Raw genomic sequence first — 27,388 nt, 5'->3', positions numbered from 1 at the left:
ACATGATTGCTTTGAGAATCAAAATATCTATCTATAAACAGATGACAGGTATGTTTACATATAATGAATAAATGAGTAAAATAGAGCAGAGCTGAACTCATAGGTAAATACTAGCACCCAGACTTTAAACTATTCTTGTCATTTATTTTATTTCTTAAACATCCCTCCCAGCACCATCCACCACCCCCTATCAAATGTGTATGTATAGAGAGATTAAAGTTTAGGTGGCCATATCTTTTACTTAAAGGTATATAGTATTTAAAAGTTGTCATTTTTAGATCAATGATTTTTCAAGTTTCTATTCTTTGAATTCTATTTCAGTGCTGCAGGTGGAGAAATTTTCAATTTGTGTTTACCTGAGTTGGCTGAAATGGTTTCTGAAAATGACATTATCAGACTCATTAAACAAATACTTGAAGGAGTTCATTACCTACATCAGAATAACATTGTACACCTTGATTTAAAGGTAATGTAATGTAGTTTTAAGTACCACTACATCTCTCTTCCTTCTGTGCTCTTGCTTTGCACAACTCACTGCAAACTGGTATTGAGAGGAAACAATAGGTCATGCTTGTCTAGACTGTGCATGTGCTAGGTGGACTTACTTCTGTATTGACTGATAGAAGACTGCATTTGTGAGCAGCTCAGATATTAAACACTGGGCTTTTAAAAACCATCATTACATATGTTCTAATGCTACCGTCATGTCACTGCATCCTGTTCTTATTGCCACATCTTGCACTTTTTGTCTTATAAAACCGTCTATCTCTGAAACACTTAATTTTTAGCTACCTCTTGAAGATAACCTGCTGGTCCTTACTCCTTTGCTCCCATTATACTCATTCATCTTTCTCTTGAGGCTTTTAGTCTTTTGGCTTTTCCTTTCTCCACACCCCACCCCAGACCATTCAGGCCCCTTCCCAATCCCTGAGGTAACACTTCAGCCTCTCGTTTTACTATCCTTTCTCCTTATGCTTCCTCTCTAGCCATACAAGAACCTTGAAATCTGAATCAAATTGTCTCTCATTGTTTGAACACTGGACTCTTCCCTTCCTGGATGATCTCCTTTTCATATACCCTCCCATGCCTCTTTCTATCTCAGGTACAATCCTGGGAATAGTCAGACAGAACCATACCACTGTACTGAACCATTAGCTCTTTCTGGGTGTAAACACATTTTTATTTGGTCATGCCTTCTTCCATGCTATTCCCTAGACCACTTTTCTCACTGGCATGCTTCTGTTTAGCCTTCAGGATTCATCTTAAGCATCATCTCTACTGCAAAGCTTTCTTGGACTTTTTTATGGGCAGAATTAAGCAATCTTTACTACTGAGTATTCTGTATATCATAATCAGTTAATCAATCAATGTATCCATCTTTTTTTATTTAAACCAAGAATACTCTTGAAGTGTATTTTTTTCTTAATTTATCATTGACTATATAGCTCCTCCTAAGTAGTAGTTTAGTAAATGTTTAGTGGATGACTCAATAAATGTTTAATCGCTAAACAAATTCTACTTAAGTTACCTCTGATTTGAGTTTAGTATTCTTTTCTTGTTTTATATTATTTATCATTTCTTGTTGTGCTTTATTAGCCACAGAATATATTATTGAGCAGCATATATCCTCTTGGGGACATAAAAATTGTAGATTTTGGAATGTCTCGAAAAATAGGAAATGCATGTGAACTCCGGGAAATCATGGGAACACCAGAATACTTGGGTAAGAATTTCCTTTATTTTATATACCACTTTGAAATGTATTAATAAGTGATACCTATATAGAACTATTTTAGGGCATGTAACTCCAAGATCTATTTGGTTCAAGGATTTTAGTGCATTGAAATTCGGTTTTGACACATTTAAATGAATTGTAGTGAACTGAGACAATCACAGTTTACAGGACATTGGACATATAAGTTAAAAGTTTAATGTTTGTGTGTAAAAGCTTTGTACATAAAGAAAAATAGGTAAAAAGGAAGTTAGGAAGCAGAAGAAAATGAAAAAAGAGGAAAACTGAATCAGTGTTACTGCATTTGAAGCCTTTTTGTTTAATAGATGTCACTTTTACTTCTGTCCTAGTGAGGCTTTTGCTGAGAGTTGTAAAAGGAGGATTTTGAAAAAGAAGGGTGTTAAGTAGAATCTGTTATTAGATAATCTAGGAATATCGTGCTAAATCAACAAATTAGATCATGGAGATGAAAGATGTTTTTTAAGTCCTGTAAAGCAGCACATAAATGGTAAAGTATTTTAATTTGTAGTAACAGTCTTTTTACACTTTTTTCGTGTTGCTCATATGGATATCCCTATGCAGGCATTGAAAAGATACAAGTAAACAGAACAGGTGCTACTCAGCAATGGAGCTGACTTTCCCGAAATGAAAAACAACAAATTACTAACTTCTGAATGCTGATAGAGGCTACAGTGTCCTAGAATAATGATTGTAATTATAGATAATATAGCTCACAGAAGTATGTGAAACGTAGCAGGTGGTGCATGCAGGCTGACAATATATGTGACTCACAGGCTTTATTAACCAAACTGTTATGCTTGCAAAAGTTATGAAATCATACTGTGAAACTAAAAAGTTATTCAAGTATAGATACTAGTTTGGACTCTACTAATTTGAAATTTATAGTAATGTTCAGAAAGTATAGAGAATTTATGTTGTAACAGTAAATATTTTTGGTGGGGAGTGGGCAAAGGAGGAGACAGTGGAAAATTAATTGCTTAGGAAACTAGGTTTTACATAGTTTAAAAGGGATATTTAATCTATTTGAAAATCTAAAACACTTCCAGGAAGCTGGTTTGTTCAGTGTCATTTTTGAATGCATATGAGTCCATTTACCCTGAGAAGAAAAACTGAAATCATTCTAATAAAGTAACTCAAACTAATTCCTAACAGAGTAATAAAACTAAAATTGTAAAAAGAATTTAGCTTCTAACATTTTACTTCTTCATAGTTGCTTTTTCTGAGGTTAATCTTAATTGTTTTTTTAAAAAAATACTGCATAACTACTGGTTACTCCCAGAATATAATTGGTGCTTTTGAACCATCTGGTTATATAATTTTCTCAACATTAGGTATATCTAAATGTCCAATCATAGGATAATAAATACTGTGCTAAGTTTCTACTGATATATTGGTAATTCTTTAAAATTAAATCCAGTTTACTGCAAAGCAATTTTCATGTTTTTAGATTTGTCAGTATTGAGTTTGAATTTTATTTTCTCTTTCAGCTCCAGAAATCCTGAACTACGATCCCATTACCACAGCAACAGATATGTGGTAAAATTTTGTTAGTTACTTGTATTCCTTTTTTAAGAGCTGGTTAGTACATATGCTGTGGTTCTTTGGTTCAAAATGTAAATAGTAAGGCTATCTTTAAAAGATTTTATTTGGCTATCATTATTATGCCACAGGAAAACATTTACCTGTTCATTCTTTTTAATAACACTTTGGCTCTGAGCCAAAGTACAGGAATAAACAGGAAAATCCCTTTCCTGGAGGAAGACTCCTTCTGATAAAAGAACAAAATAGTCACAGTACTATGCTATATGTTCTATAATAAAGATAGAATACTATTTAATAACCATGAAGGAAGCAGCAGACAAGCACCAGATGGGAGACATATGATCTAGGTCTAGAACTAGAAAGACATTTACTCAGTAGAAAAATGAGATTAGATCCATTTAAAAGTTTAGTTTTATAAGAGTATATTTCTTGGGTATTGTGAGTTTATATGGTTGACACAGACAGAATATTATAGGGTAGAGATGGCATTGATACCAGAACTTTACTTGAAACCACAGTGGCAGACTGACTCCATCAGACCAAGAGGAAGAGTTTAGTTTGCCATGTAGGGGGATGAAATGGATTTGCTAAGAAAAAAGGGTCCTATGGCTAGGTAAGTGGGTGAAATAGGTGCTATATATGTATTATCTTTTTCTGGTTCCTGAACACAGGAGTTGTCATTAACATATTTATGGTTCTAAAAGTTTTGCAATTAAAAAGAAATCTGTCTGCCCAGTACTGTGCTTTACCAAATGGAATCCTATTTATGTCTCATGGATCATTACTGTGTCATTGAACACCATTTGGGAAATGCCACTCAGGACAGCTTTGTGTACTTGATAAACAGGTATCTGTGTGAAGGGCAGACTGTAGATATAATGATACATATTTAATACATTATTTTATATAACATACATGTATATTCCCTCAGTCTTTTTCTGTGAGGCAAACTTTGAGACAGCATAATTATTTCAGCTTTAATAGTATACTGTGGGAACTTTAAAAAGCAGTTTAAAATCTGTAGTTTAACTGCACAAGATTTAAGGACAGGAATATGTCAAGAATCAATTTTACTTTATATGCATATTTTAAGATTAACACACATTTTAAGTTCCCATCTTCTCAGTTATTTGTTTTTTCAGGAATGTTGGTGTAATAGCATATATGTTGTTAACTCACACATCCCCATTTGTGGGAGAAGATAATCAGGAAACATACCTCAATATTTCTCAAGTTAATGTAGATTATTCGGAAGAAACTTTTTCATCAGTTTCACAGCTGGCCACAGACTTCATCCAGAGCCTTTTAGTGAAAAATCCAGAGTAAGTAATATTAATATACTTAAATACTATTACAAAATAAATTATATATGACTATTAAGAAAGATACATTATAAAACAGTATAAAATTATTAGATGTATGCTCTCTCAAGTTTCAGGTAAAATGGGAAGAGAGGTGGTATGAGAGATCATTAAATGACAGATCCATAACTTCAAACATAGGAAATATAAAATATATAACAGGAAATCTTGAAATGGAGAGAGATTTGGATTGTCTCTCTGTCAACTTGCTACTGTCCTCTGAAATTCCTTAAAATGATTGTAGTAGAACTGATGGCTCAGCAGTAAAGAATCCACTGCAATGCATGAGGTACAGGAGACCTGGGTTCAGTCCCAGGGTCAGGAAGATCCCATGGAGGAAGAAATGGCAACCCACTCCAGTATTCTGGAAAATCCCATGGACAGAGGAGCCTGGTGGGCTATAGTCTATGGGGTCACAAAGAGTCAGGCACAACTGAGCAACTGAACACACACACCAGAGATTTATAATATACATGGCTGGTTATGATGAGACTTTGTTATGAATTATTTATAGTGAAATAACCATAGTTGTATAACAAGTTCAAATACTGATTGTCAAATTTTTAAGGGCCAGATACTCTTTGCCTACTAAAGAAGGTACTTGAAAGTATGTCTTAAAACTCTTACCTCACTCATTGGCGACTTCAAAGCAGGAAAAGAAAAAGCTGACCTCCTTTTCTTTACCTGGATAAGTCCTGAATGTGTGTACTCAGTTGCTCAGTCGTGTCTGACTCTTTGCAACCCCGTGGACTGTAGCCCACCAGGCTCCTCTGTCTATGGAATTTTCCAGGCAGGAATACTGGAGTGAATTGCCATTTCTTCCTCCAGGGGATCTTCCCAACCCAGGGATGGAACCCGCGTCTCCTGTGTGGCTGGTGAATTCTTTACTGCTGAGCCACCTGGGAAGCCTCCGGATCAGCCCTATTTACCTTAAAATGCCTTGGCGGCATGTAACTCAGAAGCTGTGATACACTGTCTTGGGCTGGGATCCTGGTTTTGTTACTTGTCAAGTCTTCTCGCTCTGACAGTTACTTAATCTCCTGGAGGATTCACTTTCCTTATTTGCTTAAGAAGAAAACCTACACTTAATGCAAGTCTTAACAAACCCTGACTAGCTCTATTTTGGGCTTCCCAGGTAGTGCTCTTGGTAAAGAACCTGCCTGCCAGTGCAGGAGATATAAGAGTCGTGGTTCGATCCCTGGGTCAGGAAGATCCCCTGGAGGAGGACATAGCAACCCACTCCAGTATTCTTGCCTGGAAAATCCTGTGGACAGAGGAGCCTGGCAGGCTACCATTCATAGATGGTTATTTAATAGAAATAGTGATTATTCTATGTGTTTATGGTTTTAAACTGTTTAGTTTTCTTAAATATTTTTCACTTAGATTCTAAAATTTCTGTAATGAGCACCTTAATTTTTTTATAATCATAAAAATGGAACATAAAAACAAAGACTAAGGAAACCTACGTTCTAATGGTAATGGTGGTTATGTTAAGGTTGAGGTTTTCTTTCTGAAATATTGTGACATTTGAACATGGTGCTTTCACAAGAGAAAACAAAATTTAAAAAGTAAAAATATTAGATAAACATCTTTGAAGAGTAGTCTCTGTTTTCAAGATTTAACTGTTACTACTTTTTAAGAATAAAGTAATTAGTAAGAGATTATAATTTACTTACACGTATTTTCCTTCAAAGGGTTTATAAACCCAAGAGTCTTTATAATTTTACTGATTTTTATTTGCAAGGCTAAAATATGTTCCCAAGTGTTTTGACTAGATAGTCCTGTCTGTAAGCTTCACGATAAATTGAATTTTCAGTACATGTCAGACTTGGGTGTTCCACTTTTCTTATTACTATTCCATCCTGTACTATGGGTGCGTATTATTTTCAGAATAAATTTTAAAAAGCCTGTAATGTACTGAACTACAGACATTTCCAACCCGATTTTTAGATCTCAATCTTTTCTCGGTGCTTTCGTTCAAAGGAAAAGACCGACAGCCGAAATCTGCCTTTCTCATTCTTGGCTACAGCAGTGGGACTTTGGAAACTTGTTTCACCCTGAAGAAACCTCCAGTTCCTCTCAAAGTCAGGATCATCCAGTAAGGTCCTCTGAGGACAGGACTCACAGGCCCTCTTGTAATGGCACCTGCAGTGACCGGGAAGACAAAGAGAATATCCCGGAGGACAGCAGCACGGTGTCCAAGAGATTCCGCTTTGACGACTCGCTGCCCAGCCCCCACGAGCTTGTGTCTGATTTGCTCTGTTAGCACTTTCCTCCTCACCCCATTTGAACTGAGTCTGGAATCTGAAATCCACTCCAGTGTGAGATTGTGGTTTGTAGCTTCATATATGGCATGTTTATATTGTAAATGCACTTTTGCATTGAAGAATTTAGGGAAATGTTTGAATGCTAAATTAGTAATGACTAGCACAGTTTCATTCCCTATACTGAGATATCAACTCTTCAAAAAATATTTAAATATATAACAAAAATAAAATTGTACTTGTGAGTTTACATGTTAATGAAAGAGTTTGGGTTCAAATGAATTTATCAGAATATCTTCCATATCAGGAAAAAAGTGATTTGGGTTATATTATGGTTGATGTAAACTAAGCAAAATGAAGACATTTGAATTTAATAGATTCTCCAAGGTAAGCCCTATACCATGCCTCTATTGATAGAATTTTGTTTAGGATAACAGTTTCAAGTTTAAATAAAAATATAGCTATTCTATAGATGCTTGAGATATTTAACACTTGAAAATGCTTCTCAATCATGGATATTTTGAAACTGCATTACGTATGATCTGTTATATGAGACAGGTCCTTTAACCAGAGCAGAGGAGGGGTTAGAAACTGGATTAGGGATATTCTATAGAAGGCAATGGCACCCCACTCTGGTACTCTTGCCTGGACAATCCCGTGGACAGAGGAGCCTGGAAGGCTCCAGTCCATGGGGTCGCTGAGGATCGGACACGACTGAGCAACTTCACTTTCACTTTCATGCATTGGAGAAGGAAATGGCAACCCACTCCAGTGTTCTTGCCTGGAGATTCCCAGGGATGGGGGAACCTAGTGGGCTGGTGTCTCTGGGGTCGCACAAAGTCGGACACGACTGAAGCGACTTAGCAGCAGCAGTATGCAAGTTAAAACAGAGAAAAGAAGAGCATGGCATCATTTTTAACTCATATGTCTTTTGCCCACTCTCACCATACTTCAGATTTAACAAGCTCTGAAAGATGGAGAATAGAAGCTATACAAGTGTAGAGCGTTTTCATCTCCAGATTCTCTAGAGTAGAAGATACTTAGATGAAACTGAATGTGCTCTGTTTTCAGTCAGTGAAACATACTGAATGTAGAAGAAAGTACTGACAGACTTACACAACTTGCAGAATTTTTAAGTATCTTCTGAGTCTTGGAGTACAAGCCAATCATTCAGAGTTGTAAAAGTATGCATAAAACATATCATAGCACAGTAGGACTGCTAGCACGATGCCAGTCAGCTGCAGCAAGGTGAGTGTGATCATAGAGCAGGATGACATCAAGCTCTTCTAGAGTTGTGAAGAACTCTTCCTAGTGTGTGACAAGGCTCAGCAGAGTGGCCTTTAATGGTGGGGCCACTGCAAGTAATAGTCCAAGGACAGCAGAATTATGGGAGGCCGGTGACTATGTCCAGTCCTAAGGGGGTGGGGATTGACTCCCATTGGGTAATCTTTGATGACTTTCCACCTGGAGACTATTTAAACTCATGTTATCAAGTTAAGGTAACTATAACTTTGCAACCATGATACTGTGTCAAAAGAAATTCGGTTTTGTCAAAAGAAATCCTTGAATTTTTTTCCCTTTGAATTATATGTTATTCTAGAAAAACTTCTTGAAATTTTGTGAGATTCCAAATAACTTAAAAACTTTTAAATAACCATCAGATTGCTTTATTTAGATAAATGGAGAATTCCTATTACATCAACATTTCTTGAAGGAAAAGTTATTTCTGCTTGTGTGTGTGTATATGTGTAAATGTGTTTGTATAGATGTATGTATATATGTATAGATAGGTGAAATAAGTCCTTAAACAACTTTCTGTTAGAGATTCTTCCCTCCAGTATATTGCACTCAGCTCAGGTGTTGAAGAAGCTCTCATCTTAAGACATGTAAATATACATTTAACTTCCTTAAGAAGTAGTTATCGGTTCAGTAATCTAGTCACTGCAGACTTCTGTATATCTAAGACTGTTGAGATTTTCCTGAATCATTGGCTGTCCATTTATTTGCCTTCAGTATTAAGCTAATGCAGGTAAAGTTTAGTAAGTCATTGGAGAAAGAGCAAATTATTGCTTTTACAAAAGACCATATTATATTTTTTAATTTCCAGAGGAATTATGCCATACCAAAAATCAAGCAATGTTTGAATTTTGAATTATATGCACGTTTACTTTTATTCTGAAGAATCTTAAAATAGTTTATCTGCTTCCCCTTAGTTAATAGAATACACAGGGTTATAAATTTCCATACATTTTTCCCTACCAATTTTCATTGTAAAGCAACTAGTTGTTACCCAAACAGTATAAAAGTTCAATTTTTTCATAAAGATGAACTTAAAAGTTTCTCTGATTGATATAGGAGAATAAACCAATTTTTAGAGGAACTTATTCACAAATAACTATTACTTACTAAATTTTTTTCTTGATAATTATAAAATGATTCATACTTTCTTCCCGCAAGATTGAAAGCAAGTGTTAATCAAAACGGTTGATATATGTCATTGAACTGGGAATATGGAGGTCCCCTCAGAGGTGAATAGATGTCAGTAATCATCTGAAGATTAATGTTATATTGTGATGAGTTTATAAAGTATAGTTTGCTTTTTGGTTAGGATCTTTGGATCAATGGGATTAAAAATAGAAGAGGTGTAGCTGACAATCATGTGTCAGTTCAACTTTTTTCCCCCACACTAAAATTAACCTAACTCTGAGCAGTAAAATTATCACGGCACTTTAAAGAAAGTAAGCAGGACCTGTTCTCCAGGTTGTAATGAGATAAGGCTCCTGTGCCAGAATATAAATCAGCACACTGCTTCCTTTATCAAGAAAGTCTTGTTATAAAAGAAATAGCCGATTAGTGACATAATAGATTTCCATTCTGGCACAAGTTCTTTCTTTCATTTTGAATGAGTCACAAATCATTCATAGACCAAAATTTGAATAGCCTTTCTGTAAGTAAGTAACATTTATAACTGTTGATATTTTATAACTGTTTACATTTCCTCTGTTTATATTTGAATTTTCAGTTTGACATCTGACTTGGAAACTTGTCCTTATTCATTGTTGTGTAAGCAATTGTACTTTAATTTTGAATTGTATTAAAATAAGTTATCTGACTTCCAATTTGGGGAATTATTATTAGTTTATAATTTTATGAAAGTTTAAAAAACTTTAAGCTCAAGTATAAATTTCACACAAATTACAACTGCCGTCCATCTCAACTTTTATTCAGTAATCATGTTGCTTAAGGCATATTGCCTACAATTGTTTTGAATACTCTAGTAAAAAAAAATTACATCAACTTAATGATCCTTTTGGTTACAAATTAAAAAGCATTTTTTTAACATTTGTGGTTGTCTTTTGCTTTAAAGTACTTCTAAATTCATTATTCCTAAATGCTAACCTCCTTGTCTGGAGTCTCTAGTCTTTGACCCACATCGTCTTTGAACTCCTTTTCTAATACAGCTGTGTTTATTAGACCCAGTCTGTTGGATAAAGCACATAAATTTGAAAACAAGAAGGGCTATTCACTTCTAAGTAATAATACTTTTGAAAAATGTCAATGTATGGCAGTGCACTGTGTTGCATAGAGATGAGTAAAATCACCATGTAAGAAATATGAAATGTGATGAGAAAAATGATGTGCAGACTTGACAATTCCTAGGAAGGAGGTATTGAGAAAAACTTGGAACTTTTTTTCAGTTGTGTGAGCACCTTCAGGTTCCATATCTTCTTTTTCTGACACACAGCCACTCCCTAGTTTTTCTCTTTAGCTCCTTTTCCTCCTAGTCACTGAAGTTACATGTGTTATCTTTGTTTGGATATAAGTATCCTCAAATGTAAGCTGATGTAACTAAGTAAAAAAAAAAAACTAAGTAAATTGATGATCATATTTTCCCTTTCTGTATTACCTCCTCACCTGAACTTCCTGGATTCATGTTATCTCCCTTAGTTAGAGGTGAGGTGAGGTGAAGTCGCTCAGTCATGTCCGACTCTTTGCGACCCCATAGACTGTAGCCTACCAGGCTCCTCCATCCATGGGATTTTCCAGGCAAGAGTACTGGAGTGGGTTGCCATTTCCTTCTCCAGAGGATCTTCCCAACCCAGGGATCGAACCCGGGTCTCCCACATTGTAGGCAGACGCTTTACCGTCTAAGCCACTCTCTAGGTGTCATTCTAAAAATTTTGTTCTCTTACTGCACCTCTTTTTATTAATTATTAATTTCTATCAATGATATTTCTTTATATATTTTGTAGTCATTTCCTTTCAGCTCATACTGGTAAAAATTATTACATTTATATCTAGACTGTCTAGATCATGCAGAAAAATGTCAACAAAATTTTTCTATAAAGGGTCAGTTATTAAATCTTTTAAGCTTTGCAAGCCATACAATGCCTTGTCACAACTACTGAATTCTGTTCTAGGAGTATGCACTGTTCAAGAATATCTCTAATATGCAAGGGTGGGTGCAAATGTGGTCAGCATCAAATGAATAATATCACATTTAGATTCCATGCCAACTCCATGCTGTGGTCGACTTTCAGAATAAGCAAAAAAGGGATTGTTTTATAATTAGTCGAAAGGATTCCACCCTCTGTGGTTCACCACTGGAATTTAAATTTAGTGATTGTAATACCCCTTTGAAAGGCCAAAAGAAAGATATGTGCTAATTATACCAATATTTCTAGCCAGATGGTAAAATGCAAGTGGGTCACCAATTACAGATACAGTTGTAAGTTGTAGAGGCACTCTAGTTATACTGAGTACACAAACGAGTGCAAATTGTATGTGGAAAAAAGTGAAAGACAGTATTATTGAACAAACAAAGATTCTCCATGTCACAGATATATCTTCCTCTATTAATCAATCACTATGAGTAAATTTATGAGGCTTCCCGGTTTTAACTGAATTCACTGCCTATACAGTCACAGGAAATCAAATTTTAGAAATGAAAACATTGCAATTTACTTGTTTCTTCTTTTGAAAGAAGTTGTTAACCCAATTTATTAAGAACGTGATTGGTTTTTTAATTGGGATTTGCACAAAAAGGCTTCTGAAATAAATGAATATTTAAGTAATCACAGACTAAAGACCGTTGAAAACAAGCTATAAAGGGAGAAAAAGAGCTGTGCCATTTATTTAGGGGCCTTTTTGGCTGCTTTAACCTGTGTGAACATCAATTACTTCTTCAACAAAACAGCAGTAATCAGCTGTTTGCTTCTTTGATTAGTTCTGGTCCTAATTCATTTAATACGAATGATTAAGCATGGGATACTGCAAATAAACCTGTCTCCTTTATTCCCAGGAATAGAATAACTACAATGGCCAGTGGCTGAGGCCATTTTTATCATCAAATTTGTAAGAGATTTAATTACTTAGGCTTTGCTCCCCTGTCCCAAACAGCATGCAACATTGTATCTAAGTATCTGTTGAATTTTTGAAGATCTTTATGGTATGTAAATAGGTGTTGTGTGTTTATATAAAAATATTGCCTGTGAAGATATCTATTCAGAGATACATAAGATGTTAATTAAAAGAGGAAGAATATAGTTTACTAAGGGCCCAAATTAGGGATACCAAGGGAACATTTCATGCAAAGATGGACACAATAAAGGACAGAAATGGTATGGACTTTAACAGAAGCAAAAGATATTAAGAAGAGGTGGCAAGAATACACAGAAGAACTATACAAAAAAGATCTTCACGACCCAGATAATCATGATGGTGTGATCACTCACGTAGAGCCAGACATCCTGGAATGCAAAGTTAAGTGGACCTAAGGAAGCATCACTACAAACAAAGCTAGTGGAAGCTATTTCAAATCCTAAAAGATGATGCTGTGAAAGTGCTGCCCTCAATATGCCAGCAAATTTGGAAAACTCAGCAGTGGCCACAGGACTGGAAAAGGTGTTTTCATTCCAATCCCAAAGAAAGACAAAGCCAAAGAATGTTCAGACTACCACACAATTGCATTCATCTCACATGCTAGCAAAGTGATGCTCAAAATTCTCCAAGCCAGGCTTCAACAGTATGTGATCAACTTCCAGATGTTCAAGCTGGATTTAGAAAAGGCAGAAGAACCAGAGATCAAATTGTCAACATCAGTTGGATCATTGAAAAAGCAAGAGAGTTCCAGAAAAACATCTGCTTTATTGACTATGCCAAAGCCTTTGACTGTGTGGATCACAACAAACTATGGAAAATTCTTAAAGAGATGGGAATACCAGACAACCTGACCTGCCTCTTGAGACATCTGTATACCGATTAGGAAACAAAAGTTAGAACTGGACATGGAACAACAGACTTATTCCAAATAGGGAAAAGAGTATGTCAAGGCTGTAAACTGTTACTCTGCTTTTTTAACTTACATGCAGAGTATATCATGAGATGCTGGGCTGGATGAAGCACAAGTTAAAGATTGCCGGGAGAAATATCAATAACCTCATATATACAGATGACACCACTGTTATAGCAGAAAGTGGAGAAGAACTAAAGTGTCTCTTGATGAAAGAGGAGAGTGAAAAAATTGGCTTACAACTCAACATTCAGAAAACTAAGATCATGACATTTGATCCCATCACCTCATGGCAAATAGATGGGGAAACAGTGGAAACAGTGACAGACTTTATTTTGGGGGGGCTCCAAAATCACTGCAGATGGTAATTGCAACCATGAAATTAAAAGACGCATGGTCCTTGGAAGAACAGTTATAACCAACCAAGAGAGCATATTAAAAATCAGAGACAAAACTTTGCCAACAAAGGTCCATCTAGTCAATGCTATGGTTTTTCTAGTAGTCATGTATGGATGTGAGAGTTGGACAGTAAAGAAAGCTGAGCACCGAAGAACTGATGCCTTTGAACTGTGGTGTTGGAGGAGACTCTTGAGAGACCCTTCAACAGTAAGGAGATCCAACCAGTCCATCCTAAAGGAAATCAGTCCTGAATATTCATTGGAAGGACTGATGGTGAAGCTGAAACTCCAATACTTTGGCCACCTGATGTGAAGAAACTGACTCATTTGAAAAGACTCTGATTCTGGGAAAGATTGAAGGTAGGCGGAGAAAGGGATGACAGAGGATGAGATGGTTGGATGGCATCACCAACTCAGCGGATATGAGTCTGAATAAACTCTAGGAGTTGGTGATGGATAGGGAGGCCTGGTGTTCTGCAGTCCATGGGGTCGTAAAAAGTCAGACACGACTGAGTGACTGAATTGACTGACTGACTGAAGGGCACACATGAGTTGAGAATTATATTTGACCCTTTTATTCATGCTGTTTCATTTAATCTTTACAACTCTGCAAATTGAATACAGTTGGCCCTCTGTTATCCACTGGTTCTGCATCCATGGATACAACCAACAGCAGATGGAAAATATTTGAAAAAAATTCCAGAAATTTTCCAAAAGCAGAATTTGTGTTCCGACGATTATATTAGGTCTTATAAGAAATCTTACAGTTTAAAGTACATTGAAGGCTGTGCATAGGTTTGTTACATGAAAATATTATATTTTTTATAGGGGAATAAGCCATCTGCAGATTTTACTATTCTCAGTTCTCCTGGAATCAATCTTTCACAGATACTGAGGGATGATTGTATTTCTTTCATTTTGTAGATTTCCTCAAACTGAGTCTCAGGTTAAGCAATTTTTCAATTACCTAATTATGACATGTGGGGATTTGAGCTCAAGTCCACCTGGGTTCAAATGCCTTCTTTTCCCTTTCTATCACACCAGATTGGAATTAAATTTTCCAGTATTAAATTGTTAAAAAACAGGAGAAAGTGATTAGAATCTGCATCATTTAGGAAAATAGATTAAATTTTAATTTATACATGCTTGATTAAAAACTGAAAATGTATCATAAAGTCAAAGTTAGGATTGAATCATCTAAGTCATAGTATTTATTTAGTGCTTGCTAAGTAGGAAAGACTAGTTAATTTGACTGTGCCACAGCAAATGGGATCTTTAGTTGCAGCATGTGGAACCTAGTTCTCTGATGAGGGATTGAACCCAGGCTGCTACAGTGGGAGCACAGGATCTTAGCTACTGGACCACCAGAAAAGTCCCAAAAGCTGCTTCTTAAATAGACTTCATAAGAAGACCTTCTTCAGGCAGAATGGGCCCTGAGACACAAAATGCCAGATTCATTGAAGGGACCAAAATAATCTCCAGAGAGAGGTGAGACAAGGGGCTGGAGAGGAGGGCAGCTGCTGGGGCAGGCCTTTTACTTGAAGGTCATGAGATGTCAGTTTTAAATGAGAGTTTCTCATCAGTTCAGTTCAGTTCAGTCGCTCAGTCGTATCCGACTCTCTGCGACCCCATGAGTCGCAGCACGCCAGGCCTCCCTGTCCATCACCAACTCCCAGAGTTCACTCAGACTCACGTCCATCGAGTCAGTGATGCCATCCAGCCATCTCACCCTCTGTCGTCCCCTTCTCCTCCTGCCGCCAATCCCTCCCAGCATCAGAGTCTTTTCCATAATCTTTTTAAAAATATGTATTTGACTGCACTGAGTCTTAGTTGCTGATGCAGGATCTTTTAGGCATGTGGGATTCCAGTTCCCTGAACCGGGATCAAATCCTGGGCCCCTGTATTGGGAACACAGAGTCTTAGCCACTGGAACACTAGGGAAGTTCCGGTTTCACATAATCTTAATTCATGTTTTTCGTTGTTTGGACACTGTGTGGAGACTATTGAAAGGAAGTAATTTGAAAGCAGAGACCTACTTGGGAGAATTATTTCAGTCACCCTGGTAAGAAATGGTAGTGGCTGAAGAAGCTGAGAGAAATGGACAGATTCGAGTGAGATTTGAGATTTAGAACTGCTGCTGCTGCTGCTAAGTCACTTCAGTCGTGGCCGACTCTGTGCAACCCCATAGACGGCAGCCCACCAGGCTCCCCCGTCCCTGGGATTCTCCAGGCAAGAATACTGGAGTGGGTTGCCATTTCCTTGTCCAATGCATGAAAGTGAAAAGTGAAAGTGAAGTCGCTCAGACGTGCCTGACTCTTAGCGACCCCATGGACTGCAGCCTTCCAGGCTCCTTCGTCCATGGGATTTTCCAGGCAAGAGCACTGGAGTGGGGTGCCATTGCCTTCTCCTGTGCTAGCCAGGAGGAAATAAACAAGTCTGCAGCCCCTACTCCTGGAGTCTTCTTCCAGCCTCTTGGCGCGCACCGCGCCTTTCATGGGTTCAGCAGTGTGCACAGTGAGATAGGCGAGACAGCTCGCACTGTGAGCAGGATCAGCAATACAGTAACCGCTTCAATGGCAATCGATTTAGTAATAGAGGTAACAGTGGAGGAGGAGCGTGTTTGAGAGGAAAATGAGTTTGGCTTTGGAATGTATTGCTCGATTTGCCTGTGGCTGGCCATGAAGCCAAGGTGTTGTCCTTGCAAAGCTGACTGAATGAGGAAACTAACTGGGGGTGGGCCAGTGAAATTGAACAATGCCCTTCAGTGCCTTCCGCAATGCAGCTCTCCATATTAGAGTCATATTAACCTGCAGTGAAGTCACGTCTTCAGTAAGGCACAGTTTGGGAGGAGAGAGGTAATATAGGATGAAGAGAACTGATTGGATGAAGAGTGGAATGAATTCAGAGAGGCGTTTTTTTGTTGTTGTTGTTGTTTTGGTTTTTTTTTTGGTAGCACACCCACCATTTCTATCAACAGACACTGGAGCATAAGACACTTGGGTGTTTATGGGTTGCCCTGCCAGAGTGGTGGTAGGTAAACCTGTCTCTACTTCTGTAAGCACCTCATTTCCTTCTTTATGCTCCCCCTCCCAATTCCTTTAAGGCTTTGTACTTTATGAAAATTATATCTCAGATAGGAATATATTCATGCAAAAGTGAAAATGACTAATATAAACTTTAAAAGTCATCCCTAGTGGCAAATTATATTTTCTGAAAAATAACCACAGAAATATTTATGGTTGCTCCCCTACCCCAGCCCCACTGTGTGATTGTAGGAATAGGTGAGTTGTCTAAAATGCCTGTGAAAATTAAACGACAAACAAAGGCCATCTAAATTAAACTGGCTATACTACATTTATTCTTAGAATGGTTAGAAATGGAAATAACCTCTATATGTGAGATTTATATAGAGTTTTTGTCAAAATGATTGCAAATGTAAATAAATCTTTTTCCAGTTCCTGGATAAGGAAGCTCATATTTATTTTGAATTATAGTAAAAGCCTGTGAGTTAAATTAATTTCTCTCAAAAATAACTCTTTCACTCAGGAAGCATAGTCTAACTCTATTCTTAAAAAGGCAGGGATCTAAGACTGAACCATCTGAAACTTGACCAGAGACTGTAGTAATTATCTCCCGTGACTGTAAGAACATTTCAAACACATTTAAAGAAATTTGATACCAAAGAGTGCTTTGCAGTCAGGCAAACTCTCTTGCCAAAAATATGGTGGGTCCTTATTGGTACATTTAAATTATGAAAAATGAGCCAATGTCTGAATATTTTCTGCAATGCGCTGAGTACTCTTTTTAAATAACAGCTTTATTGAAACATAATTTTCATACCAAATGGTTCACCTATTTGAAGTGTGCAATTCAATGATTTTTAATATATTTATTAAAATATATCAACCATCACCACTGTCTAATTCCAGAACATTTTCATCTCCCCACAAGAAAACCCAAACTTCTCAGCTCTAGGCAACTGCTAAACTACCTTATGTCTCTGCATGTTTGCCTAGTCTATACATTTCATATAAATGGAATCAAAAAATGATCTTTTATGACTAGCTTCTTTCACTTAGCATCACTTTCATCCATATGGTCATATATATCAGCACTGCACTCCTTTTTATTGCTGAATAATATTCTTCTGTATGGATATATCACATTTTGCTTACCCATTCATCAGTTATTGAACATTTACCTTTTTACTTTTTGGCTGTTAAAAATAATGTTGCTAATACAAGTTTTTGTGTGGATATATATTTTCAAAGCTTTGTGTGGATATATATTTTCATTTTTCTTGAGTATATAACTAGGAATAGAAATGCTGGGTCATATGGTAACTCTATGCTTAAACTTTGAGGAACCACCGTGTTTTCCAAAGTGACTATATCAATTTACATTCCCACCAACAGTATGTGGGTTCCAGTTTCTCCATATCCTTCCCTATACTTGTTACTGTCCTTTTGATAATTGACATCCTAGTGAGTATAAAGTTAAAATTCTTATGGTTTAGATTTTGACTTCCTTGTATGGATGTGAGAGTTGGACTGTGAAGAAGGCCGAGCGCCAAAGAATTGATGCTTTTAAACTGTGGTGTTGGAGAAGACTCTTGAGAGTCCCTTGGACTGCAAGGAGATCCAACCAGTCCATTCTGAAGGAGATCAGCCCTGGGATTTCTTTGGAAGGAAAGATGCTAAAGCTGAAACTCCAGTACTTTGGCCAGCTCATGAGAAGAGTTGACTCATTGGAAAAGACTCTGATGCTGGGAGGGATTGGCGGCAGGAGGAAAAGGGGACGACCGAGGATGAGATGGCTGGATGGCATCACTGACTCGATGGACGTGAGTCTGAGTGAACTCCGGGAGTTGGTGATGGACAGGGAGGCCTGGCATGCTGTGATTCATGGGGTCACAAAGAGTCGGACACAACTGAGTGACTGAACTGAATTAAACTGAATGACTAATGATGTTGAGCCTCTTGTCATGTGCTTACTAGCCATTGGTAAATCTTCTTTGAAGAAATGTCTATTTAAATCTTGTGCCCATTTAAAAATTGGACTATATTTATCTTTCACTGTTGATTTTTAGTTTCTACATAATTGAGATTCAAATAAGTCTCCTTAATTTCTAAGGAACTGCATCAAAGAAAATAAATATAAGATAAATATTTTGTGTCAGCACCAAAACTGAGACAGATACATATGTGTGCAAATAAATATAATGTATAATACTTCCATGTTTTAAGCAATGAAAGCTCATTACTTGAAATAACAGAGCACTTAGAGTATACAAATATACTAATGAATGTGCAAAATGTACAATAACAGGAAACAAAGTTAAGCAAAATGACCTTGGATAATTCTATGATACATTATGTGAAAAGACATGCACATGCATCCACACACAGTATAATCTCAACTACGTTAAAAATATACATATAGGAAAAAGTCAAGAAAAGTTGCCAGTATACTAATCATATCGGCACATGGGTGGTGGAGTGATGATGATATTTCTTCATGCTTCCTGGTTATCTACAATAAGCATGCATTTCTTTTATAATCAGGTATTTGATAGGGGAAGGAGCAAAGCTGCTTCAGCAAAAAATGTAAAACTAAAATATTATATTGTCCTTAAACTCTGATGATTTTGGAAGTTCTTCATGACACTTTATTATATATCTTTTTGAGTAATGCCAGGAAGTTAGTCATCTTAGCGACAAAATCCCACAGCCATTTATCTTGGACTTTATTCTTCCAAGACTTTAAGATACTTCTTGGAGGGTAGCTTGGCACACTGAAACATTTCCGTGTTCACAAACAATACTTTACAGTATTAACACATTCCACCACCTTGAAAGGTCTGTTAAATCCTGATCAAGGACCATTTTTGTTTGCCTTTTTTTTTTGTTTGCTTCATATATTATTGAAAGAGCTGCCTATCAAGCTTTGAAAAACATATGCTGTGCTTCCATAACCCTATGCAGTTTCTTTCATCTCAGAGGCCAGGGATATTCCCATGATGTAGGCAGGCCATGGGTCTCTGGCCACAATTCTTGCAACTGCTATCATTTCAAGACAAACCACTAATTGCTGAGGAATTCTCTGGGAGCTAAAAAAGAGCTTTGCTTCCCTGTATACTTCTTGAGCTCTCCAGCATATTTCTCTTGTTCTCAGGCCCCCACTTTTCATTATACATGACAGTTCTCATTCCCTGCTCTCCATGTGAATGTATTTTAAGGCAAAACTACTTTTGAAAAACAGAATATTCTGGTGGGTTTAGATTCGTAGCGACAGAGTACTGTTGGCACCAAACTGTGGACACATCTCCAAAACTGTTGTTTGTAAATGTGATAGCAGTTTTGCTAAAAATAAGGACCTTCTTTGCGATTTATAGAGGTATGGATAGAGAAGCTAGTGTTGGCCTTTATTTTTCAAATGCCCTTTCATTTCCTGCTGTGTGCTGATGTTTCAAAGCCTCCACATGAATTAAAGTTCCAATGAGATTTGCCATAGTGGTTGCTTGGGAATGTCCATAAATATTTTTTTGCTTTGGTTTTTGTTCTCAGCAGAAAATGTTGCTTGTGATTATCCCTTTTCTAAATTATATCTTTCTTTAAAATCTGAAAAAAATTAGCTTTTGTCTTTTCCAGGAGGCAAACATTTTTTTTCCCCCAGACCTGCTCAGGACCGAGGGGTTTTATTACTTTAGGGAACATGGAGCTAGAGTTTTCAATTACTGATTTGACAAAAAGCATCAGTAAACTTACCAACATTTTCCTGGATTAAGTCAACTTTTCTTACATTTTTACTGTAAGTGATCATTGTTTTTAACCAGGTTAATTATTTTACCACATAATGTGGTCACTGTTCCTCATGCTCAGGCTCTGAATAAATAAATCAGGCCCTTCCTTGTATTGAGGCACTCATCTCCTGGCTTTAGCAACATTTACCAATTTACTCAGTGACCTTCATCTGTCTAGGCACTTAAGAGTTTGGTAGCATTTAAACAACCTTAAAGAAAAGAGAAGAATTATGGAATTCAAAAAGGATCCCTTGAAGCCTAACCCCTGCTGGGATCTGGGTCACAAAGCAGTGAGTATATTGTTCCCCAAGGCTTGGCAATATTAAATAATGGTGAACGAAGCCTCTTCTTCTACTGATTTTTCTTTTTTTTAACAAAAGGATTCCATTAAGACACACACACACACACAAAGTAGGAATGCAAGGGTATTTCCAAGTTCATTTCCTTTCAAGGACTGCACTCTTTATTCCCTGGGGAACATGAGCAAGTAGAGCAATGTGGGTGGTTGTTGACTGATGTTGCTGTTTGACATCCTCCTCTGGCTGGGCACAAAGACCTGAGCAGGAGGCTTCAGATATACCAATCAGATGATGAACCAGTGGATGGGAATTATAGCTAAAGTTTACTTGTTTTGCCATGTGTATTTCAAATTCTATTTTTGCCACTCCTTCTCTCATTTAAATCTCACAATCCCTGGAAGGAGTAGATATTATTGTTACTCCTTTTTTCCTGGAGTTAGTGAGTCGGCCAAGGTTATGCAGCCAGTGAGGGGCAGTGACAGGAATTTAGTGCATCCACCCTTTATACCAATGAGCGTTGGCTTTCTACCCCTATTATTTTGGACTCAGTTACAAAAGTACCTACATCTGTCAGCTCTTCCTATTATTTCCACGTGCTTCCCACGGATAGGAGTGCAAGTTTGCAAATCTCAGCTCTTTGTCCACTGAAATAGTGCAAAACCACTATATTATACAAAATGTCTATATGTTTACAGTGTCTTCAACAAATATTACATTCTAAATTACTTGAGATTGAAATGATATAAACTAGTAAAATATAAATTTTAATAAAGTTACTATCACAGAGATTTCAGGGTGAGTACTAGGTATCTATTTGCTTTAATAGCATTTAGAACTTTATCCATATTTAAGAAGCCTTGCATCATAGTTTATATACTTTTTAATAAAAAATTGCATTATAATTTATAATTTTTATTAAAGTGGTAAGTGGATTCACCTTAGAAAATACAGAAAAACAAAAATTGAAAAATAATGAAAAATAATTAGATCCCTTGTTTAGGTATAACCACTATGAGGATGATGATTCTTTTACTTAATAAATCACAAATGTATTATTGCCGCAAAATACATTTAATGATTATATTCTATATTATTGTATGGATATAGCATCTTTTATTTAACCAATATCTTATTTTTGGACATTTAATTTTTTTTAACTTCATTATTGAAAACAATGCAGCAATTATTCTTATAGGCAAATCTTTGTGTACATTCATTGTTATTTCCTTTGAATATAATTTCTTAAATGTAGAATTTTAAAGTAAAAGAATACATAGAATATTGGGAATTTTTCCCTTATGGGAAAACTGAACTAATATTTTAAGGTCCAACAGCTAAGTGAGAGTGCCTCTTACTCTATCCTTGCCAACACTGAGTATTTTCAGTTTTCAAGATATTACCAATATTATAGAAATATTATATTTTAATTTTCATATTTTATCATTATGAGGCCAGGCATCTTTTCATGGTTTATCAGCCACTTGTATTTCTATTTTTATTACATTTTGAGAAGCAATATTTAACAAAATTTGGGCCAGTCTAAGGGACATCAAATATTGTGATGATAGGTTAACAAAAAATCTTTAGATTTTTATTGTGGGGGAGTCTGCTTCCTTTATGCAGATGCCACAGGCATAGAATTTGGGTTGGGGGGGTCAAACCTTAAAATTCAACGCCAAGCTATGGCTTTGGTCAGCTTGGTGTGCTTTTCTGCTCTGATGGCCGTGCACATGGGCACTACGTGAACATCTGAAAATAAAATATACAAACAAATGATTAATCAGACCCAAAGTAGACCTTTTCCTGACCTGACTCAAAACTAAAATGCTGAATTGATAGTTATTTGTGGCTACAAAAATATTGTTGGCAAATAATCTGGGGCTGTCAAATTCAGTTCCATGTGTAACTAAATTAAAGACCCACATCCTTTTCTCCAAGGAGATTGGTATGCCAAATGTCTTTGATGTTGAATAGTATTAAACAGGATTCCAGCCAATGAACGAAGTTTCTATTTGTGTCAAGGGTGATAAGCATGAAGAGTGATAATATTAGTGTTTTCTATCTAATAACTTAATATTTGAACAGAGATAGTGGGAAAATTCCTGCCAAACAAATACAAGTGTTCTGTCCTGAGAAAGTGAGTTATAGTTTTGTGGCATCTTAAAGGATCCAAAACGAATGCAAAACAAAAATACTTCAGATGGTGGCAATTATAGGTAGAAAGTTCCATGGAATCGTGCGTATGTTTTGGGTCAAAAAAATCGCAAAAAACAAAAACCTGTTTCTGAATAGGCAACGTAATGCCAGTATTATTCCCTCTTGTGTGCTTGGTGTGCTTTCTAGGATTTGGAAATCATCGTTTGAATTGGTATATCTGCTTTCAGCCCTTACCCAGTGCTGCAGGCTCACACACACGCACACTCTTCAGTCAGGCTTGCAGTTCCTTAGCCATAAATTCCTCAAAGTACCAGACTTTGCATGTCCCAACTCCAACACCTAGTCTGGTACAGGGCAGTTGCTCACCAAGTGTGGGTCATGGAACAAAAGCACAAACCTACCAAAATGCCCCAGGATAAAGCATTCTGGCAGACCATCCTGGCATCATCCCCGCCACTGTCAGATGAGAAGACCAAGGCTGATAGAGCAGAGGCTTATCCAAGGTTGTATAATTACTGACAGAGCCAAGACCTGAGCTCACATCTCCTGGTCCTAGAATTTTGTTCTTTCAACTATTGAAGAAAACCAGCTTCTGCATTTTTAAGCCTCCAGTCACTATCATAAAAGTAGATTTATTAATATTATAAAGGTTATTTTTTCCATTCTGTATTTATTTATACCTTCTCTCATTTCCCAGATAATTCAAAGCAACTGATGAATGCACACCCTACTCCAGTACTGTCTTGCCTGGAAAATCCCCTGGAGACAGAAGCCTGGCAGGCTTCAGTCCTTGGGGTCGCTAAGAGTCAGACATGACTGAGCAACCTCACTTTCACTTTTCACTTTCGTGCATTGGAGAAGGAAATGGCAACCCACTCCAGTGTTCTTGCCTGGAGAATCCCAGGGATAGGGAAGCCTGGTGGGTTGCTGTCTTTGGGGTTGCAGAGTCAGACACGACTGAAGCGACTTAGCAGCAGCAGCAGCAGATGAATGTACAGTGAGGGAGAGAGAAAAGATTATGCACGGGGAAAATATACACCAAGATTATAATAGCTAATGTTTCATGAAATACTATGTGCCAAACATTGTTCTAAGTGCTTTACATAAATTAACTCATTTAACACATACAATGACTCTGTGAGGTAGTTACTACTGTTTTATAATTGTACAATCGTAGGAAATGAAGCACAGAGAATTCCAGTAATTTTCTCAGGTCACAAAGCTAATATGTGATGAAACCTGGCTATAAATCTAAGTAGTCATGGCCTCAGAGCCAAGCTAGTACTCCTTTTAGATATCCTTGGGGTCTGTAATTTACCAACTTCTATCTTCAGATCCCTGCCCTGGAGAGCCATGCCTGTACATCTGCTTTCACATGTGGTTCTGAGAACCAAACTACAGGCTCCTCTCTCAGAATTATTACACTTCCACTTTGATAGACACATATTTATTGAGATCAGTATGTGGTGAGATTTTTTTAGTTGTGCTCAGGAGGAAGCTTGATTCATAGCAACTCTGGGTCCAAATTTTGAGCTCCCTTATTTACTGGTTGGGGCTTCCCTGGTGGCTCAGATAGTAAAGAATCTGCCTAGTGCAGGAGAAGGAAAGTTATGACCAACCTAGATAGCATATTCAAAAGCAGAGACATTACTTTGCCAACAAAGGTCCGTCTAGTCAAGGCTATGGTTTTTCCAGTAGACATGTATGGATGTGAGAGTTGGACTGTGAAGAAAGCTGAGCACCAAAGAATTGATGCTTTCGAACTGTGGTGTTGGAGAAGACTCTTGAGAGTCCCTTGGACTGCAAGGAGATCCAACCAGTCCATTCTAAAGGAGATCTGAACGTTCCCTGTTCTCAGAATCTATAATTCTCTAGGCAAGAACACTGGAGTGGGTGGCCATTCCCTTCCCTAGGGAATCTTCCCAACCCAGGGATCGAACCTAGGTCTCCTGCATTCAGTTCAGTTCAGTCACTCAGTCGTGTCTGACTCTTTGCGACCCCATGAATTGCAGCACGCCAGGCCTCTCTGTCCATCACCAACTCCCAGAGTTCACTCAAACTCACGTCCATCAAGTCTGTGATGCCATCCAGCCATCTCATCCTCTGTCGTCCCCTTCTCCTCCTGCCCCCAATCCCTCCCAGCATCAGAGTCTTTTCCAATGAGTCAGCTCTTTGCATAAGGTGGCCAAAGTACTGGAGTTTCAGCTTTAGCCTCATTCCTTCCAAAGAAATCCCAGAACTCCCTGGCAGCTCTCTCTGTAATTCTGAGAACACCCAGACTCCCACACAGGAGCCTGGCGGGCTGCAGTCCATGGGGGAGCAAAGAGTCAGACACGACTGAGTGACTAACACTTGTGTGATCTTGGGCAAGGCGCCTATATTCTTTGTGCCTCAGTTTTCTCATCTGTTGCATTTTGACAATATTACTATCATATGTTTAGTGGAGCATTAAATTTGACTGTGGATGAAAAGCACTTGACACAGTATTTGGCATACAGTAGTAATTGATATTGCTGCTACTGCTAAGTCACTTCAGTCGTGTCCGACTCTGTGCGACCCCATAGACGGCAGCCCACCAGGCTCCCCCGTCCTTGGGATTCTCCAGGCAAGAACACTGGAGTGGGTTGCCATTTCCTTCTCCAATGCATGAAAGTGAAAAGTGAAAGTGAAGTCGCTCAGTCCTGTCCAAATCTTCGTGACCCTGTGGACTGCAGCCTACCAGGCTCCTTCGTCCATGGGATTTTCCAGGCAAGAGTACTGGAGTGGGTTGCCATTGCCTTCTCCAAATTGATATCAGCTCTTCTAATTCATTATAAGAAAATATAGCATTTTAAAATCTCTACAGCTAGGCCCCAGTGTGGTCACTTTCTCAGAGAATAATCTGGATCATCAGGACTAAGAAAATAAAATCAGGTCTAGGTAATATAACCACTGACTATTTGTAGTTTAGGGTCAATTAAAGCTGAGCTTTTGATTCAATTGGCTGACTTAAATTTGGAAATACTAGCTCATCCAGACTCAGGTATAATTTGTCTTTTGAATTTTTATAGCTATAGGCTTTCTAGATTTGTTTATTGTTTTAAATGTAAATTTTTAGAGTATAATGCTAATTATAGAAATTAGAAATTGTAGAAATGTATAAAGAGGAAAAGTCATCAATAACCTCATCTTCTAACAAATGTGAAAATTGAATAAATCATAATTGTCAGTTGTGTCACACTGTTGTCAGTGGCTCAGCGTGGACATCTTTTATTTTGTTTATGTATCACTGTATAATGTAATGAATAGCAAAAGACCCTGTGCCCTGTCAGGAGCTACAGGGCAGGAACTGACCTCTATCTATTGGTATTTTCCCTATTCCTCCTAACCCCTTGCCTTACTGCCAGAGAGAACTGCTACTGCTGCTGCTAAGTCACTTCAGTCCTGTCTGATTCTGTGCGACCCCATAGACGGCAGCCCACCAGGCTCCTCCATCCATGGGATTCTCCAGGCGAGAACACTGGAGTGGGTTGCCATTTCCTTCTCCAATGCATGAAAGTGAAAAGTGAAAGTGAAATCACTCAGTCATGTCTGACTCTTAGCGACTCCATGGACTGCAGCCCACCAGGCTCCTCCATCCATGGGATTTTCCAGGCAAGAGTACTGGAGTGGGGTGCCATTGCCTTCTCCACCAGAGAGAACTACTGTCCCACATTTTTGTGTTTATCACCACTTTGTTTCTTAGTTTTGTCACACACACACAAGCATGCACATGTATACCTACATGTGCCTAAATAATGTAATATTTTGTTTAGCTTGTTTTCATATACTTATTAAGATCCATCTATGTTGCCTTAATATGACTCATCTACTCATTTAAAATTTTTAAAATATTTTATCATGTGCCTACGTGCACGCTAAGTCGCTTTAGTCGTGTCCGTCCCTTTGCAACCCTATGGACTGTAGCCCAACAGGCTCCTCTTTCCATGTGGATCCCCAGGCCTTCCTCTAGAGGATTTTCATGACCCAGGGATCAAACCTACGTCCCCTGTGACTCCTGAACTACAAGCTGATTCTTTACCACTGAGCCACCAGGGAAGCCAATTATGTCCCTATACCACAACTTATTTAACCTTTCTTTTGTTAATGGAATTAGGAGATATATGTCTTCCAGTCTTTAAAAAATGTTTTTTAATGTTGTTAAGATAAAATGCCAAACACAATGTTGCTTCTGTCTTCTGCCCACTTTGTACTAATCAGTATATTTAAGAACTTTGTCATTTTGTTTTAAATTTTAGAGAGAATAACATTTTTTGCAGTGGATGTATCATAATTTGCATGTGTGCCTGCCTGCTAAGTTGATTCATTTCTAGCCAACTTTTTGCAACTCTGTGTACTATAGCTGCCATGAAATCAAAAGATGCTTGCTCCTTGGAAGAAAAGCTGTGACCAACCTAGACAGCATATTAAAAACTAGAGGCATTATTTTGCTGACAAAGGTCTGTATAATCAAAGCTATGGTTTTTCCAGTAGTCATGTAT

At 37.5% G+C, this 27,388-nt stretch overlaps 1 protein-coding gene across 1 annotated transcript in view; it reads left to right on the top strand.

Moving 5' to 3' along the window:
- STK17B (serine/threonine kinase 17b) overlaps positions 1–10,262 on the top strand; it is a 30,427-nt gene extending 20,165 nt beyond the window's left edge. The window contains exons 4-8 of the mRNA XM_069577903.1: positions 322–466; positions 1,597–1,723; positions 3,241–3,289; positions 4,438–4,617; positions 6,640–10,262. Of these exons, the coding sequence (XP_069434004.1) occupies positions 322–466; positions 1,597–1,723; positions 3,241–3,289; positions 4,438–4,617; positions 6,640–6,922 (784 nt within the window). The 3' untranslated portion in view covers positions 6,923–10,262. The remainder of the gene's footprint in view (positions 1–321; positions 467–1,596; positions 1,724–3,240; positions 3,290–4,437; positions 4,618–6,639) is intronic.
- The last annotated feature ends 17,126 nt before the right edge of the window (positions 10,263–27,388 follow it).

The sequence above is a fragment of the Ovis canadensis genome, chromosome 2 (assembly GCF_042477335.2).
Source record: "Ovis canadensis isolate MfBH-ARS-UI-01 breed Bighorn chromosome 2, ARS-UI_OviCan_v2, whole genome shotgun sequence".
NCBI lineage: Eukaryota > Metazoa > Chordata > Mammalia > Artiodactyla > Bovidae > Ovis > Ovis canadensis.
This window is presented reverse-complemented; position numbering and strand designations above follow the sequence as displayed.